This window comes from Mytilus edulis, chromosome 1, assembly GCF_963676685.1.
Source record: "Mytilus edulis chromosome 1, xbMytEdul2.2, whole genome shotgun sequence".
Taxonomy (NCBI): domain Eukaryota; kingdom Metazoa; phylum Mollusca; class Bivalvia; order Mytilida; family Mytilidae; genus Mytilus; species Mytilus edulis.
Window position 1 is genome coordinate 74,487,932 of NC_092344.1, and position 14,301 is coordinate 74,502,232.

The 14,301-nt window shown below is 31.0% G+C and overlaps 1 protein-coding gene across 1 annotated transcript in view; it reads right to left on the reverse strand.

Annotated features, from left to right (window-relative positions):
* LOC139489904 (cyclin-D-binding Myb-like transcription factor 1) overlaps positions 1 to 14,179 on the reverse strand; it is a 36,999-nt gene extending 22,820 nt beyond the window's left edge. Inside the window, exons 1-11 of the mRNA XM_071276753.1 lie at positions 14,113 to 14,179; positions 11,866 to 12,217; positions 11,343 to 11,456; positions 10,798 to 10,850; positions 10,124 to 10,271; positions 9,663 to 9,739; positions 4,482 to 4,672; positions 2,830 to 2,939; positions 2,391 to 2,459; positions 1,661 to 1,820; positions 429 to 497 (exon numbers count right to left, since the gene is read on the reverse strand). Coding sequence (XP_071132854.1) covers positions 429 to 497; positions 1,661 to 1,820; positions 2,391 to 2,459; positions 2,830 to 2,939; positions 4,482 to 4,672; positions 9,663 to 9,739; positions 10,124 to 10,271; positions 10,798 to 10,850; positions 11,343 to 11,456; positions 11,866 to 12,208 — 1,334 coding nt within the window. The 5' untranslated portion in view covers positions 12,209 to 12,217; positions 14,113 to 14,179. The remainder of the gene's footprint in view (positions 1 to 428; positions 498 to 1,660; positions 1,821 to 2,390; positions 2,460 to 2,829; positions 2,940 to 4,481; positions 4,673 to 9,662; positions 9,740 to 10,123; positions 10,272 to 10,797; positions 10,851 to 11,342; positions 11,457 to 11,865; positions 12,218 to 14,112) is intronic.
* Positions 14,180 to 14,301: the final 122 nt, after the last annotated feature.

The following is a 14,301-nucleotide window of genomic DNA, read 5'->3' on the forward strand; positions in this document are numbered from 1 at the left end:
CAGAGTGATTCTTTACAAAGTAGGATTTATCCCTCCCTAAGACAAGATACTTGTATCTACGTTGGCCATTCTTTTTTATGAAGCAAAGTAATACCAACTAATGCTCCTCTTATATTTCCATAAGTGTTTCAATCAAATACCATTATAAATATTGTTTTAATGAGAATGTATATGCTTAAATAACAGTTTTACCCATTTGAATGCATGTTTTGAGGTACCAGTATTCAGTTTATATTATAAAGAATTTCAAAATTCAAGTCACCTCTCATATCCCCAATAAATGGGGATAGTTGGTAGGTTACACTTTTTATTTATGAAATGAGAAGGTGAAGTTACTTATTAAAATTAAAATTATTTATCTGTGATAATATAACAAGAAGATAGACTGAGTCATATTTTAAATGATATACTATGCGACTCCAACCAACCTTGGCCAGTTACTGGCTAGATCATTCCAATCTATCTCAGTGTCATCATTAACATCTAAATTAGCTATTCTGTAATAAAGTAACATGGAATATTTATATGAAATTTTAGAATGTCTTGGTAATATTGATCAATACAAAAATAGAAAGACAGTTGCAAATTATTATTGACATACACTATACAGGTAATAAGTTACAGGTGCCACATGTGGAGCAGGATCTGCTTACCCTTCCGGAGCACCTGAGATCACCCCTAGTTTTTGGTGTGGTTCATGTTGTTTATTTCTTTAATTTTCTATGTTGTTTCATGTGTACTATTGTTTGTCTGTTTGTCTTTTTCATTTTTAGCCATGGCGTTGTCAGTTTATTTTAGATTTCTGAGTTTGACTGTCCCTTTGGTATCTTTCGTCACTCTTTTACAGTAAACAATGAGTCTCTAATGTTATAAAGTTGAAAATTTTGTAAAATTGATGAACGCCATCATGAGTTGGTAAACCATTATCCTGATTAAGGTATATTTGTGTCTCAGATTTTAGCAGATATGTTTCAATTGTCATAACGACTAACATGTTTGTGAGATCGGTAGTGATCATTCAATACAGATCATGTGACTATTCTAAGGATATTTGTTCATTCCTTTAAAATAAAGCTAAGATCAAGTGTTCATAGTTTGACACTAGCACACAAAGCAGAAGGTTCAAGAAGGGTTAAAATTGGCCCCAAGTTTATGAAGATTTTTTAATCAGGCCTAAAAATTACAAATTTTGCAAAGAAATACTTGATAATACTATTAAGACAAACATGTTTTTAACAAAATGTTCAAAATGGGCCTACTTTGGAGAATATTATGTACTTTTTATGAAAAGAATTGAATTATTTAGCAATAAGGCTTTTGAAATAGACCCATTTACAAATCAAATCGTGACCTTTTAGGTGTTTTATGATAAAGTTGATATTTTAGACCATTTTGTGCCATAAGTGAACCTTGTCCTTTATTTACTTTTTAAATTACAATATATAAATACATGTATATTCAGAGCGCATTTCGATAATTATTGATTGTGGTCCTTAATTACTGTTGTAAATTCTGATGTTGATAAATTTATCCTGATTCTAGTTTCCATTTAAACTGTGTTCTGTTTTTGAAAGGTGACAAATCTTCCCCAGAGAGAAAAAGATAAACATGATTGAGCAATGTAAAATAATGGAAATCAAAGTCTGAGTGGTAAACATACTTTAGAACTAAGTTTATATCATCCTCACGAGTCCATTCTGTACCTCCTTTCTGTTTCCAATTAAGATAATTCAACCATTTTGTTCGACATTGTTTTTCTGACCTGGTTTGAACTCTCTCTGCAACTAATGCCCAGGATAATCCAGTTGTGACATTTTCACCTGTGTAATAGACAGATGTCATCTTAAAAGTTTCATCAAATTTTTATACTTTTAAAATAATTATAAATCTTAAACATGCAATGTAAGCCTGGTAAATCAAACATCAACAATTTTTTGGCTTTAAACAATGATCATGTAACCATATTAGTGGATTCAAATGTTTTGACACTGAACCTACATGATGATGATTAAGGAAACAGATTTTTGCTCTGTATAAATGAACACTGCACTTGTTTTCAACATCTTTTGAAAGCATTGTTTGAAAAAAAATAAACAGATGATGCCCCACTTGCATATGAAATTGTAAAGGGACATCACTAGAGAACCTTTAAGTGACACCACTCACATTCTGTGGTCTGTGTTTTATGGTAATAAGTATTGTGTATTTGTTTCATCACATTTGGTTGAGGCAAAACTAAAGTTAGAAAACAAAATGTAAGGTTGTGACATACAGACTGTTAGACAAGGTTAACACTTTATGCCCCCACTGCAGCTATGGGTATATAAAAAGAGTTTACACTAACTATTAAGAACCACAATTTTAATTTTTCGTTATTTAGCCACTCTTACCTGGTTTGACACCTGCCAGATCATATACAGCTGAAGCTAATCTCCTCTCTTCTTCCCTCAACCATTTACCTAAACAATATAAACTTTTTAAACTCAGCTATGGTTAACTTTAATGAACAGACAAATTTGAATTTACATTTTTTTGGCAGACAACTTTATATCAACAGATCAAACAACATAATAAAGAAAATTGTATCCTGTATATATAAAAGCATTATTGTACCAACTGAGCACATCAATAAATGAAGGAAAACGTTTAGACGGATAGACAAAGGTAAAATAGAACTGACTACATGTCTAATGTGTCTATACTAAAATAGTGTGCCAATTTTTTTTTCAATAAATATCATTATACACTTTGTTCTAATTATTTCTGCTAATAATAAAACGTTTGTAAGAATTTTAAAAACTTTCATTCTTTTTACTATTAAAAATGTACCTGAATTACAAGTTTCCCTCATCAGTCTGAATTTATCCTTTACAGATGAAGCACTTCTACCGAGAGCAGCACCAATTGAAGACCAATCATTACCAAACCTTCCACGAAGACTGAAAATATACAAACAGACAGGTTCATTATAAACATTGTATATCAAATTTAAAAAGAAAATATTTGTACCCTCTATATTAAGAATCGGTTGTCATTAAAATATCTCTGATAACCTAATATCATAGACTGTATCTTGCCCTTTAGAGACCTCTTGGTTATTTGCAATGTTAAGTTGTTGTCTCGTTGATACCCAACAAATTTTATTTCTAAAAAACAAATAATAATGGAGGGATCTTCCTAGTGCTATGAGAAGACCCTTTCCAAACAAGGGATGCATATTCAATACATTCTGCAAAACTATGAGTAGTCCAATGTAAGGTGCAGATTTTAGTTCTCAGTCTGAGAAACTGGGTCCAATATCTTTGTTCCCTCAAGGGAAAGTACAATGTCAGTAATTATTTAAAATTAGACACGTATGCATAAAACCAGGTGCTCCGCAGGGCGCAGCTTTATACGACCCCCAGTGGTTGAACCCTGAACAGTTGGGGCAAATTTGGTCACAATATTCAAGCTTGATTCTGTCTGAATTTGGATTGTGATCAAATTTTTGACATAATATAGGTTTTTGTCACAAAATTAATGTGGTCAAAGATCTAATAAATCTATTGCACAATACTGTGCAATTGAAGATTTCTTCTTGAAACTTTTCAAAATTCGAAATTTGAAAAATTTGAAAAAAAAGGAAGCCCTTCAAAAAATGGTAAACAAAAAATCCCCCCCCAACTTTTTGAAACCCCCTTGGAGCAATAACCCTTAAACTCAATCCCATGCTTTCCATTGCAGTATTGAACCTTGTAGTACAATTTCAGAGAGATCCATACACTTAAACACAAGTTATTGTCATGATTGTTTGGAAACTAGAAACATCCTTCTTTTTGGCCCTTTTTTGGCCCCTAATTCCTACATATTTCGGGCAATTAACCCAAAACTTAATCCCAGCCTCCCCTTTGTTATATGGTACATTGTGGTACAATTTCAGAGAGATCCATACAATTACACATAAGTTATTGTCTTGAAACTAGAAAAATGCTTGTTTTTACTCCTTTTTGTCCCTTAATTCCTAAACTTTGGCCCCATAACCCCTAAAATGAATCCAAACCTTCTACTTGGTTTTAAACATTGCGGTATGATTTCAGAGCAATTGAAATACTTCTACACAAGTTATTATCCTGAAACAAGAAAAATGCTTGTTTTGGGCCCCTAATTCCTAATCGGTTGGGACCATCATCCCCAAAATCATTCCCAACCTTCCTTTTGTGGTATTGAACCTTCTGAAAAATTTCATGAAGATCTATTCACTTAAACTAAAGTTATTATCTGGAAACCAATGTGTCTTCGGACGACGACGACGCAGACGACGTCATCATACCATTATACGATCCCAAATTTTTTTTGGGGTTGTATAAAAATCAGAGACTAAATTAAGAAGGGTACACAACAAATTGTTAACTTACATGCAACTACCAAATTAAACTTTTTCTATATTCTTCAAAATATCTGTTAATTGTCTGTTTTGTTAAACTGTCACTCTATCTACTCACTCTTTAAGTTTGTTAATTTCATCAGGTGTATATTTTCCAATGTGATTTTTCTGATCATACATCCTAGTCACTCTTCTATAGACAGAGAACAATGGTCGCTGTAAACCTCTAGCAATGTTACGATAGAAATCTTTTCTTTCATCTTTGGACATCTCAAATATGATGTGTGTAGGATCAACTATATTACGTTCCTACAGAAACACAAATATGAACTTGCTATAACAAAAGAATATCATATATAATAATAATGCAGTAGGGCATATTATCTAGATTATGTGGACCATATGTTAACCTCTAGATGTTTTCTTTTTGTTGGATTGCTTTCTCATAGTCATATAAAACAAGTGTCCGTTTATTCATATAAATTTTAATTATCATAATGATTTTTGACTATGATGTAGTTGATATATATATTTTTTTCTCTTGAGAATCTGTAGTATTAAAAGTTAAGTTCCAGTCTCTTTTAACATTTGCATAACGCATTTACTTTTCAAAGCACCTGGTAGTCAAATGTTCACGATAGCAAGTCAAACTTAGCAAACCATTCCAATGAGGGAAGGCTATTAGAGCCATAGTTAATTTAATTTTCAATGCAAGTTTTACTGTTTAATATTTCCGTATTTGTTTGTCAATTTGAGATGACACAACTTAAAGGGAAATTCCGCGATTTTTTACTTATCATCTAATTATGTTCATCTTAACATAAAAAACACATTTGCAAAGTTTTAAATTTATATTCCTTCTAATAACGGAGAAAATCAAGTATTTGTAACTTTTTTGGTTGAATTCTCGAGTGGGTCGTGACGTATTAGCCCGATTTATTGAATTCTGGGAAAAAATAAAATCTGTTTAACTCTTATAGCTTATCGACAATATACGTAATTAAAAGCGCACAGCTGACGAATGGTCGAAGTTATAAACCACAATATAAGAATGAACGAAAGTGAATATGCATATATATACCGTTTTGTATTGATTGAATTAAACTCCTATAAAATTATCTCTAGTAAATGTTTTTGAATAAATTTAATTAATTATTGTTGAGATTTTTTTCATAAAATATTTATTGAACATTTTTACTGATATTGAACTGAAAATATTTCAGTTCTATTTACCGTTATTGTTTTGATAATCATTTCAATGCAACTAATGTGTGAGCAGAGTGTGTATATTATTTTGTAAAGGTCACTGTATATTTCTCGGCTTGAGGTCAATTCGTTTACCTTGTAGCTATTTAGCCGCAGGTGTGAGTTCAAGCGTACACAGGTATAAATGTTGTTATTTGGAAAGGATAAATAAAAAGGATTAGAGTATATGCTGTCATGATGTTAATACACTAAGATTAAATACACGATGAGAATAAAGATACAATAATTAAATTGTGTAAATTAATTGAAAATAAAATTCAGATTCGTAATTCCGAAAGTGTATAAAAATAAAAGGAAACAATTTTTGATTACTTTCTTAGCGGCAATTGGCGTAAAGATTCAAATATGAAGCAAAAAATAGTAGTTTTAATCTTTAATAAAAACTAAATGCAATATTACCCAATTTGATATACCATTGTACATCTGTTTGATATCATTGACTTTACCGGAATTTCTTAACTTGTATTCAAATCTGGCTGTGTTTAAATGCTAATAAAACTATTGCAATTTTAAAGTTTTTAATTGACAAAAAAATACAACATACAACATGCATAATTTTTTTTTAGTTTCTTTTTAACATTTTATTCTTACATAATTAAATTCATTTGACAATCATTTACACGAACTTTTTGTGAAAAGAATACTAATTATCTAAGCTAAGGCATTATATCTTTTGAGGATTTTTGAGGATTTTTTTTAAAATTCTATGATAATAGTTGTGCAATGTTGAACATGATAGCCGTCATTAATCCAAATAAGTAATACAGTAGTTGTAATAAAAGTTATACTTTAGTCATGCATTACAGATATTGACGAATTTATAATAGTTCGTTCATACATCGTTGTTCATGAAACAATCATTATTAGTATACATGTAAGTTTCCTGACGTATAAGAGCCATTGAGGATGAGCTCCAGAGAAATCAGACTAGTTGCGTTTCGTTCGTTTGTTTGTTGGGAAAGGAGAGGAAATGCAACCGCTTGTACAGATAAACGACAGAATTACCATACAAGCATTTATAGTCAACACAATCAGAAAGAGTTCCCATCGTTAGACGGGGAATATGAAGGCTTCCAAGAATGAACAAGTGACATGTCTAACTCTGAACAGTTAGAGAACAGACTATCGACATCGAACGCTTGTTCTTGATATTTGAAACTGTATGCATATATATACGTATACGTTTATGATATAGTGATGAGTTCTGACAAAAACTAAATTCCTTCATGGTTATATCTTGCCATACGTTTATATTGGTTTGTAAGGTGATTACTCAAAATCGTTATTTGAAAATCCTGTTTGTGAGATGTAGATTCATTTCAATACAGAAATTTCGTCTATATATTTCACAAGTGTATAACACGGAGAAGCTCTGAAGGTTCATTTCTCCCATTTTGTTTGGGTGTGAACCATCGATGTTTACAGCAATATCAAGGAATAAGGTGATGATGGTAGAAAGAACTATGGGCGTCATGTGGCAAATATTACATGCATATCGGACAATGAGTTGTCAATCTGTATGAAAAGTTTTCCAATACAACCATATTATTGAGAAGGAATGTTTACATGCTATACTCTCGTACTAGTATTACAGGGTTCTTGTGGCGTTCACCTTAGACACACATCGTTTTAACGATGTTTAAAAAAAGACAGAACCAATTTAATGTCATATTTCCCTATTTTTTAAATATAACTAAAATTCTTTTATCTGACAAGAATATCCCTAGACAAGAATATCCCTATTTAGCGAACAAGTAATTTATTCTTTTTTTCGGTTATTGAATACCAAGAAAGAAAATAAATCCCGAAATTAATTTGAAACTTTGATACTCAAAAGTTTCCCAGCAAAATATTCACATCCCATTGGGATAATTAGTGTTCGTCCAGTGGCATATATAACAATTGTGATGACGAATTCCTTCCTTTGTTTGAGAACAATCTTATTGAAATATAAATCTGTGATTTTCCTAGGTCCACAGCTTCAATGAACCAAAGCAAACGTTATACATCGACCTGTATTTAAATCAAATTGGTTCTCTTCTTCTTTTGGTATACAACTGTAGTCTATCGACATTCGATGATTACATACTGTTGGCATACGTTGGCTAGTCTATTTACAACACTTTTACCCCTATTTATTCAAAATATATGTTTTTTTCTTATGTTCAATGTATACACGTATATATTTTAAATTGCGCTATAGTTCCGTAACTTTATATCCAGTCGTATAAACGAATCGTCGGCAAGTGCGTACATTTTTTTAAATCAATATTTCTGGTCTGTTCCAATCTGTCCTTCACTATTGACAATGACTATATATTACATTTTCCCAAATTCACCCTTGGAAAAAATATTTAAATAGATTTTAGTTTCATCAAATCTTATTTTTTGGGTATTATTTATATATTATGAATTATATTCTTTACACCAGAAATGTTATTTATAAACAAGCGTATGAGTTTAGTAATGACAAGTAAGACAGAGTTGTATATTATACATCTGATAGTTCAAAATGGAAAGTTATAAGTTATAAGTTATCAGCCGTGTACACTGATCAATACCTGCAGAAGTGAAACGATGCATGAACTTGCAAGCCCGACAGGAAATCGCTTGAATACCTGGACGTGTCACCTCACACCCCTCACAATACCTTTGGAAGTAATACCTTTAGCCATGTTGGTGATCAGATAAGGGAAGATCAAAATATATTTGAAAAAAGTTTATTACTTTAAAGAATTATGAACAAATTAGATTTTCGAAAACAATTTTCACGGAACACTTATTTATGATTTCAACTTTGACTTTTCACCTAATTCCAATATCAACAGTTTAAAAACAACAGACCATGGTAATTTAAAAAAAGTAAGAATATTTTCCGTATCAAGTTAGTTAGTCGTATTAAACAACCGTACGATTGACAAGATATCGACACGCAATTACGACTACATCGGTTACTGTAGTTTTGTTTCTTTGTGGTTTATAGACATATCGTTTTTATTCATCGGGAAAGAAGACAAGATGGCGGATCTCGGAGAATTGATACTCTAAATTTAAAATCGATGGTGATCGCTTATCTAGCGGAATAAAACTTTAATATCTATGAATTTGAACATTTTTATACAGAATGAACATAATATCAATTTTTGATTTTTTTGCGAAGTTTCCCTTTAAGAACAGGTAGACAAGTATTTATGACATCATATGAAAGTTACAATTTTAAAAGTGTTATTGTGAAAATTCATAGAATTTGGTTGATTAATTTTTGGTTTTCGGACAGAGCTCAACAAAGAAATACAGTGTTACATACATTTTAGAAAGCCTTGCAGTGAGTTACAACATTTGAAATAAAATGTGTGTCAGTAAAACAAATGTTGTCTAATATATCAAGAAAATAATCCAGAACTTCAAACTTTGAAATCCAGCTATTATCTATTCTAATGCAATTATTTTGTATCAATGGTTCTGATTGGATGACAGTTAGCGTAAAATTCTCTATCTCCTTGTCTGTAACTAAGGTAGCCGACATTTTGAATTGCTGAATGTATTGACATGTAATTTCTACAATAAAAAGCCAAAAAACTAACATGTCGCACCTACAAATCTTCTTTTTATAAAATTTCATTACATTCTGAAGCGGCAAAGAAGCCAGAAACTCCTGGTGTTTATGTTTGACGCTGGAAGCATACCTATGACGTCACCTAATGTAGGGACCAAAGAAGATAACATCTTTTCGTGGAATTTTCTTTAATGAAGATTTTACACTGAAATAATTATTGGAATTTAATTATGAACTTGTTTTGCATTAGAATAGAGATAACTGTATTGTATTTGAAGCTTTTCGGACGTCCATCGGTAGTTTTACTGTGGCAAATACCTGTTTACCTGTCTCTACTACGTGTTGCCATGTAAACTAAATTTGCGACAGTAAAACTACCGATGGACGTCCTTAAAGCTTCAAATACAATACAGTTATCTCTAAATTCATCCCCAATAAAGGTCAAAGTTTAACTACATAGTATTTATAAATATTTACTGCACAATAACTGTTAATATTCTGCTGTAATACAGCAACTTCTTCCTTTGTCCACTGTCCTTGTTTCCATGTTGCACCTTTAAAGACATATTAAAAAAAATCAATAAAATCAAAGTGCACCTTATTCAGTAAAACTATGATTTTTGCTTTTAAAAGTGTGTTTTGATAAGAGTTTCAATCTGTTATATATTGCATTTCCAATAGTCAGAAATACTCAAGATCATCTCAAAGGGAAGCTGTTTCAAGATCACCTCAAACTTAAATTTAGACTATTTTTCAAATAACATCTTTTTTGTCCCAAATTGTTAAAAGATAATATAATTATTGATACTTCATAAACCATTTAGACTGTATCCTTATGTCAAATATCTTTTTTTGTGTTTTATCATTATTGAATTGTTATTTCAATGAAGTTCTCCCTCAAATCTTATTTTATTCATATGCTTCATTAATGTGTATACCCTTGCTATGAAGAGCATCCTTTTCATCTCTAGTTGTGAACCAAGCCTGAGAAATATCTGAGCTTTCTAAAGCTTTTCTGTTCCCAGAACCTGACTGTTTAGGGCCTCCAGCATCTCCTGCACTCAATAAGACTGATCCATTGGTTGCCTTAAACATAAAAGAGTATCTATTGAAATAAATAAAAAAAAATTTTTTAGTAGAAAACACATGGTTCTGCATACATGTACATGGAGTAAATGGATTCCGGAAAATAAAACAAACTTATTTTTAAAAAATTATATTGAAATACTGTGAATCAGATACACGATAAAATTATGATACTTATCTTATGATTAATTTAACTTATCTAATTCAATCATTTACAGACAAAAAGGTTATTTCAAATCTCAAATTATTGCAAGTTCATTTATTATAGTTTAGTGAACTGTTCCTTGCATAATAAAACAAAAATGGTTCACAGGACATTTTCACTATGAACAACCCTCTTTACTCTTTCTGAAGTTTGTTAAAAAGTCAAAGAAAAGTTGAGAACTTGAAAATTTGGTATTTTTTTTTTTTTTTTTAACTTGCATCGAAATCTGGGGGAAAAGAAAGACTGTTCTCCTTCTCTCCCATGTTAAATTTGTATGCCTATCAAATTATTTTTTTCCACCTTATACATCATTAAATTTACCTGAACTGTTTCCACTTTTTCTACAATGGTTTCATCAGTTGTCAAAGTATCCTCTGTAACAGAAATGAAATGTCTTAAATGCTATATATATATGGTACTTCTTTTAAATGTCTGTTTTTGGTTATTTTGCGTTGTTTTGATGCTGTCTTATAGAATTCGAAGGTACATATGTTGTAAAACACAAATGTAAGAAAGATAGTAGAAAAAATGTATGACTGTCTGTATAAAATCTGCACTTGTATAGTTATTTGTTATGATTTTAACATAACACTGAGAAAAGTTGACTCAGATTTATAAAAAAAACAAACTATATCTATATTTAGCTATTTTTAATGTTTTGTAAATATTTTAAACATTCTAATATTTACATACTAAATTATTTATTACGTGTGTTAAAATAACATTGTTAATGATTGTTCGGCACTCTATAATTTTATTTTTGTAATTGAATTAGTCTCTGTACTGATTAATCCACACTCTCATAGTGTTGTATGTCATGTGTTGCTATTTTTAGGCACTTTTTGGCTATTCATATATACATCTACCTGGAGCCACAGATAGCACATAAGACTGGCCATCACCACCTTCAATACGAAATCTTTTGGCTGCAGGTTCATCTCCATTTTGAGTATTTTCAATAGAATCCATTCCAAGGGATGCTAAAATTATATAAGAACCATATAATGTTTTAAACAAAACTTAAGCAATGATATTATAGGGGGACTCCTCTAATCTGACTGTATACTAAGATGTGTGGGTGGAACAGATTATTTTTTTTATTAAATGTAAAACAAAACAATGAATTGCAATTTTGTGTGCCTGACTCCATGCTTTATTGACTAGGATTGTCAGTTTTCCTACCAAAGATCAGTATTTTTTCACCAGGTATTTACAAATTAAGAATCTGAGACATCTTAGTTTTAAATCTCAGATTCTCAAGATTTTAATGCAATGTACATATTTATGATTTTTTTATTTTAAAATACCAGTCTCACATCTGTCTGTACCCAAAATCATATTTTGAGACCGTGCCTACCACCCTGACCCCTCAGTGTAATTTTCACTTACCAGCAGCTTCTTTTGACAGAATAAGGAACCCAGCTGTTGAAGATGGATCCATGTCAACAATGTTCTCTATGTCCTTCCATTCCTCAACAGCTACATCTGTTTGTTCTAAATCTGCTTCCCCATCTGGTACCTCTATCTTCAAAAGATGAGTCTTGTGAATTGTCTCCCCTTCATCACCATTGTCAATGGCCTCTCCTTGTAAATTTGCATTGATTGTAACATCTTCTATAGACGTTGTAGACTGTGTTAGGTCATGTTGTTCATTATATTGTATTTCTGATGTTCCGTTTGTACATATTTCTTGTACAACTGGTTCTGAAGTTTCCTGATTTGCTGTCTCCATAAAAAACACCTGCAATATAAAGATTCATTAATTATCTATAATGCCATATCTTAAATATATTTTTTATCTTGGATTTTCAAATTCAGTGTATATATATATAGAAATCAATTATGAAAATCAATGGAAATTTGAATTTGGTAAAGATTTGTGTTTTCATTCATTTTTTAAGATAATGAAATTAATACATTTATAATCTCCTGCTTCTCCATAATACATTGTACATCTATTTTGGTTAGAATTCAAAAAGATCCTTACATGGTGTCTTTCCGTAACTGAGAGTATATGTGACAGTAAACAGTGTCACTTATTAACAAATAGCTGGTGCTTTCCACAGGTTAAAATATCCTAGTGTAAATCATCCTCCCGAATTTTACCCTTATTGATTTACTAGCAATTCTAGAAAGACAAATACAAAATGTATAATAGAGCATGTTGAAGGTAATCTATAAAAATGGAGGACATGCATTTTTCATTTGGAGAAAATTACATGTATTAATAATTATACTAGTCTAGTGTTTTCCACTCAAGTTTAAAAATAACTCTACTATTTTTACTATCATGGATAAAATGCACTAGCATTTTTTTTTAGTTAACATGGTTAAGGAATAAGGATACAATACAGTAGTATTTTTAGGTATGATATAATATGTTAGATTTCTTTTAAAATAAAGTATTTTGTACCATAAGAATATAAAACCAAAGTTGTTAAGGTTGTTACAATTTTCAAGCCAAAAAACCCATCTACATTTGTACATATAGGAGTAAAATGTCAATAGGACATTTCCTCCTCCTCTATCATGTCTATGTTGCTTTAAATTGTGGAATGTATGAAAAATATATGATAAATATAATCAAATTAATTATTATTCAAATATATCAATTTCATAAAGATTGTTGCAATTATCTGCCATAGTAGGTTTTCTTTTTCATTTGTTTAATATGTTGTCATAAAATTGAGAAAGGAAATGGTGAATATGTCAAAGCGACAACCACCCGACCATAGAGCAAACAACAGCCAAAGGCAACCAATGGGTCTTCAATGTAGCGAGAATCATGTCTGGATCTATTTTAATATGTTCTACACAGTACAAATTTGGCTTTGTTGACGGCAGGTTTGGTTGTTTACAAAACTTAAGGACAAAAGGGATGATTTCAGCTTCCCAATTGTGAACTTTCAATTTCTATGTACATGTAGCAACATTCCAGCAGTGCCTGCATACGAAATATATACAGACAGATGTGTGGATCTGCTAATTACCCATCCAGAGCACATGAGATCAACTCCAGTTTTTTGTGACGATCATGTTGTTCAGTCTTTAGTACTATGTTGTGTTCTGTGAACTAATTGTTTGTCAGTCTTTTTTTTCTTTTTTAGCCATGCGTTGACAATACACCCTATATCGCTATTCCCAGCTGCTTGAACTTCTGACCTCATACAACAATCACTTGTCCATTGTGGTGTCAGACATTTTGTTTTATGACTTCAAAATTTTACGGGGACCTGTTTGATATCCGTTAATGGGGGACAAAAAGCGATATTAAGGTGTATTTATTTTTTGTGACTTACAAAATGACTTATGAGTTTAAATGGCGCTTCGGTATCTTTCGCCTCTCTCTTTTATTACAATGGCGCTTTTAAATATTACAGATAATTATTATTTATACATGTTAACAAATGTTCCAATTAATAATTTAAACAATGCAGTTGAGTTTATAAAAATTTATGATTGAAAGTGATTTTATGCACTCATAAACAGATTTGTTTTGATTTTATAATTTTGTCAACATATTGATATTGATTTATTTAGATTTTGTAAGCCACGGAATCATTTCATTTATCAGAACTTGAAAATGTAAAAGCACACAATATTACAGCTGATAAACACGTGGTTTTGACATTTTACAATGTTTTCGTACGGGTGATCAAAGAAGAGCCAGGATGAAAATCTTGTAAGTCCCAGGATGAACAGAAGAAAGTATTGCGGATGAATTTAGACTTATTGTTAAGCGATAATAAATAAGATATAGTATCATCAATTCAAAAACTTACTAATTTTAATGAGCAGAATTTGTATGTTTTTTCATTTTTTTGA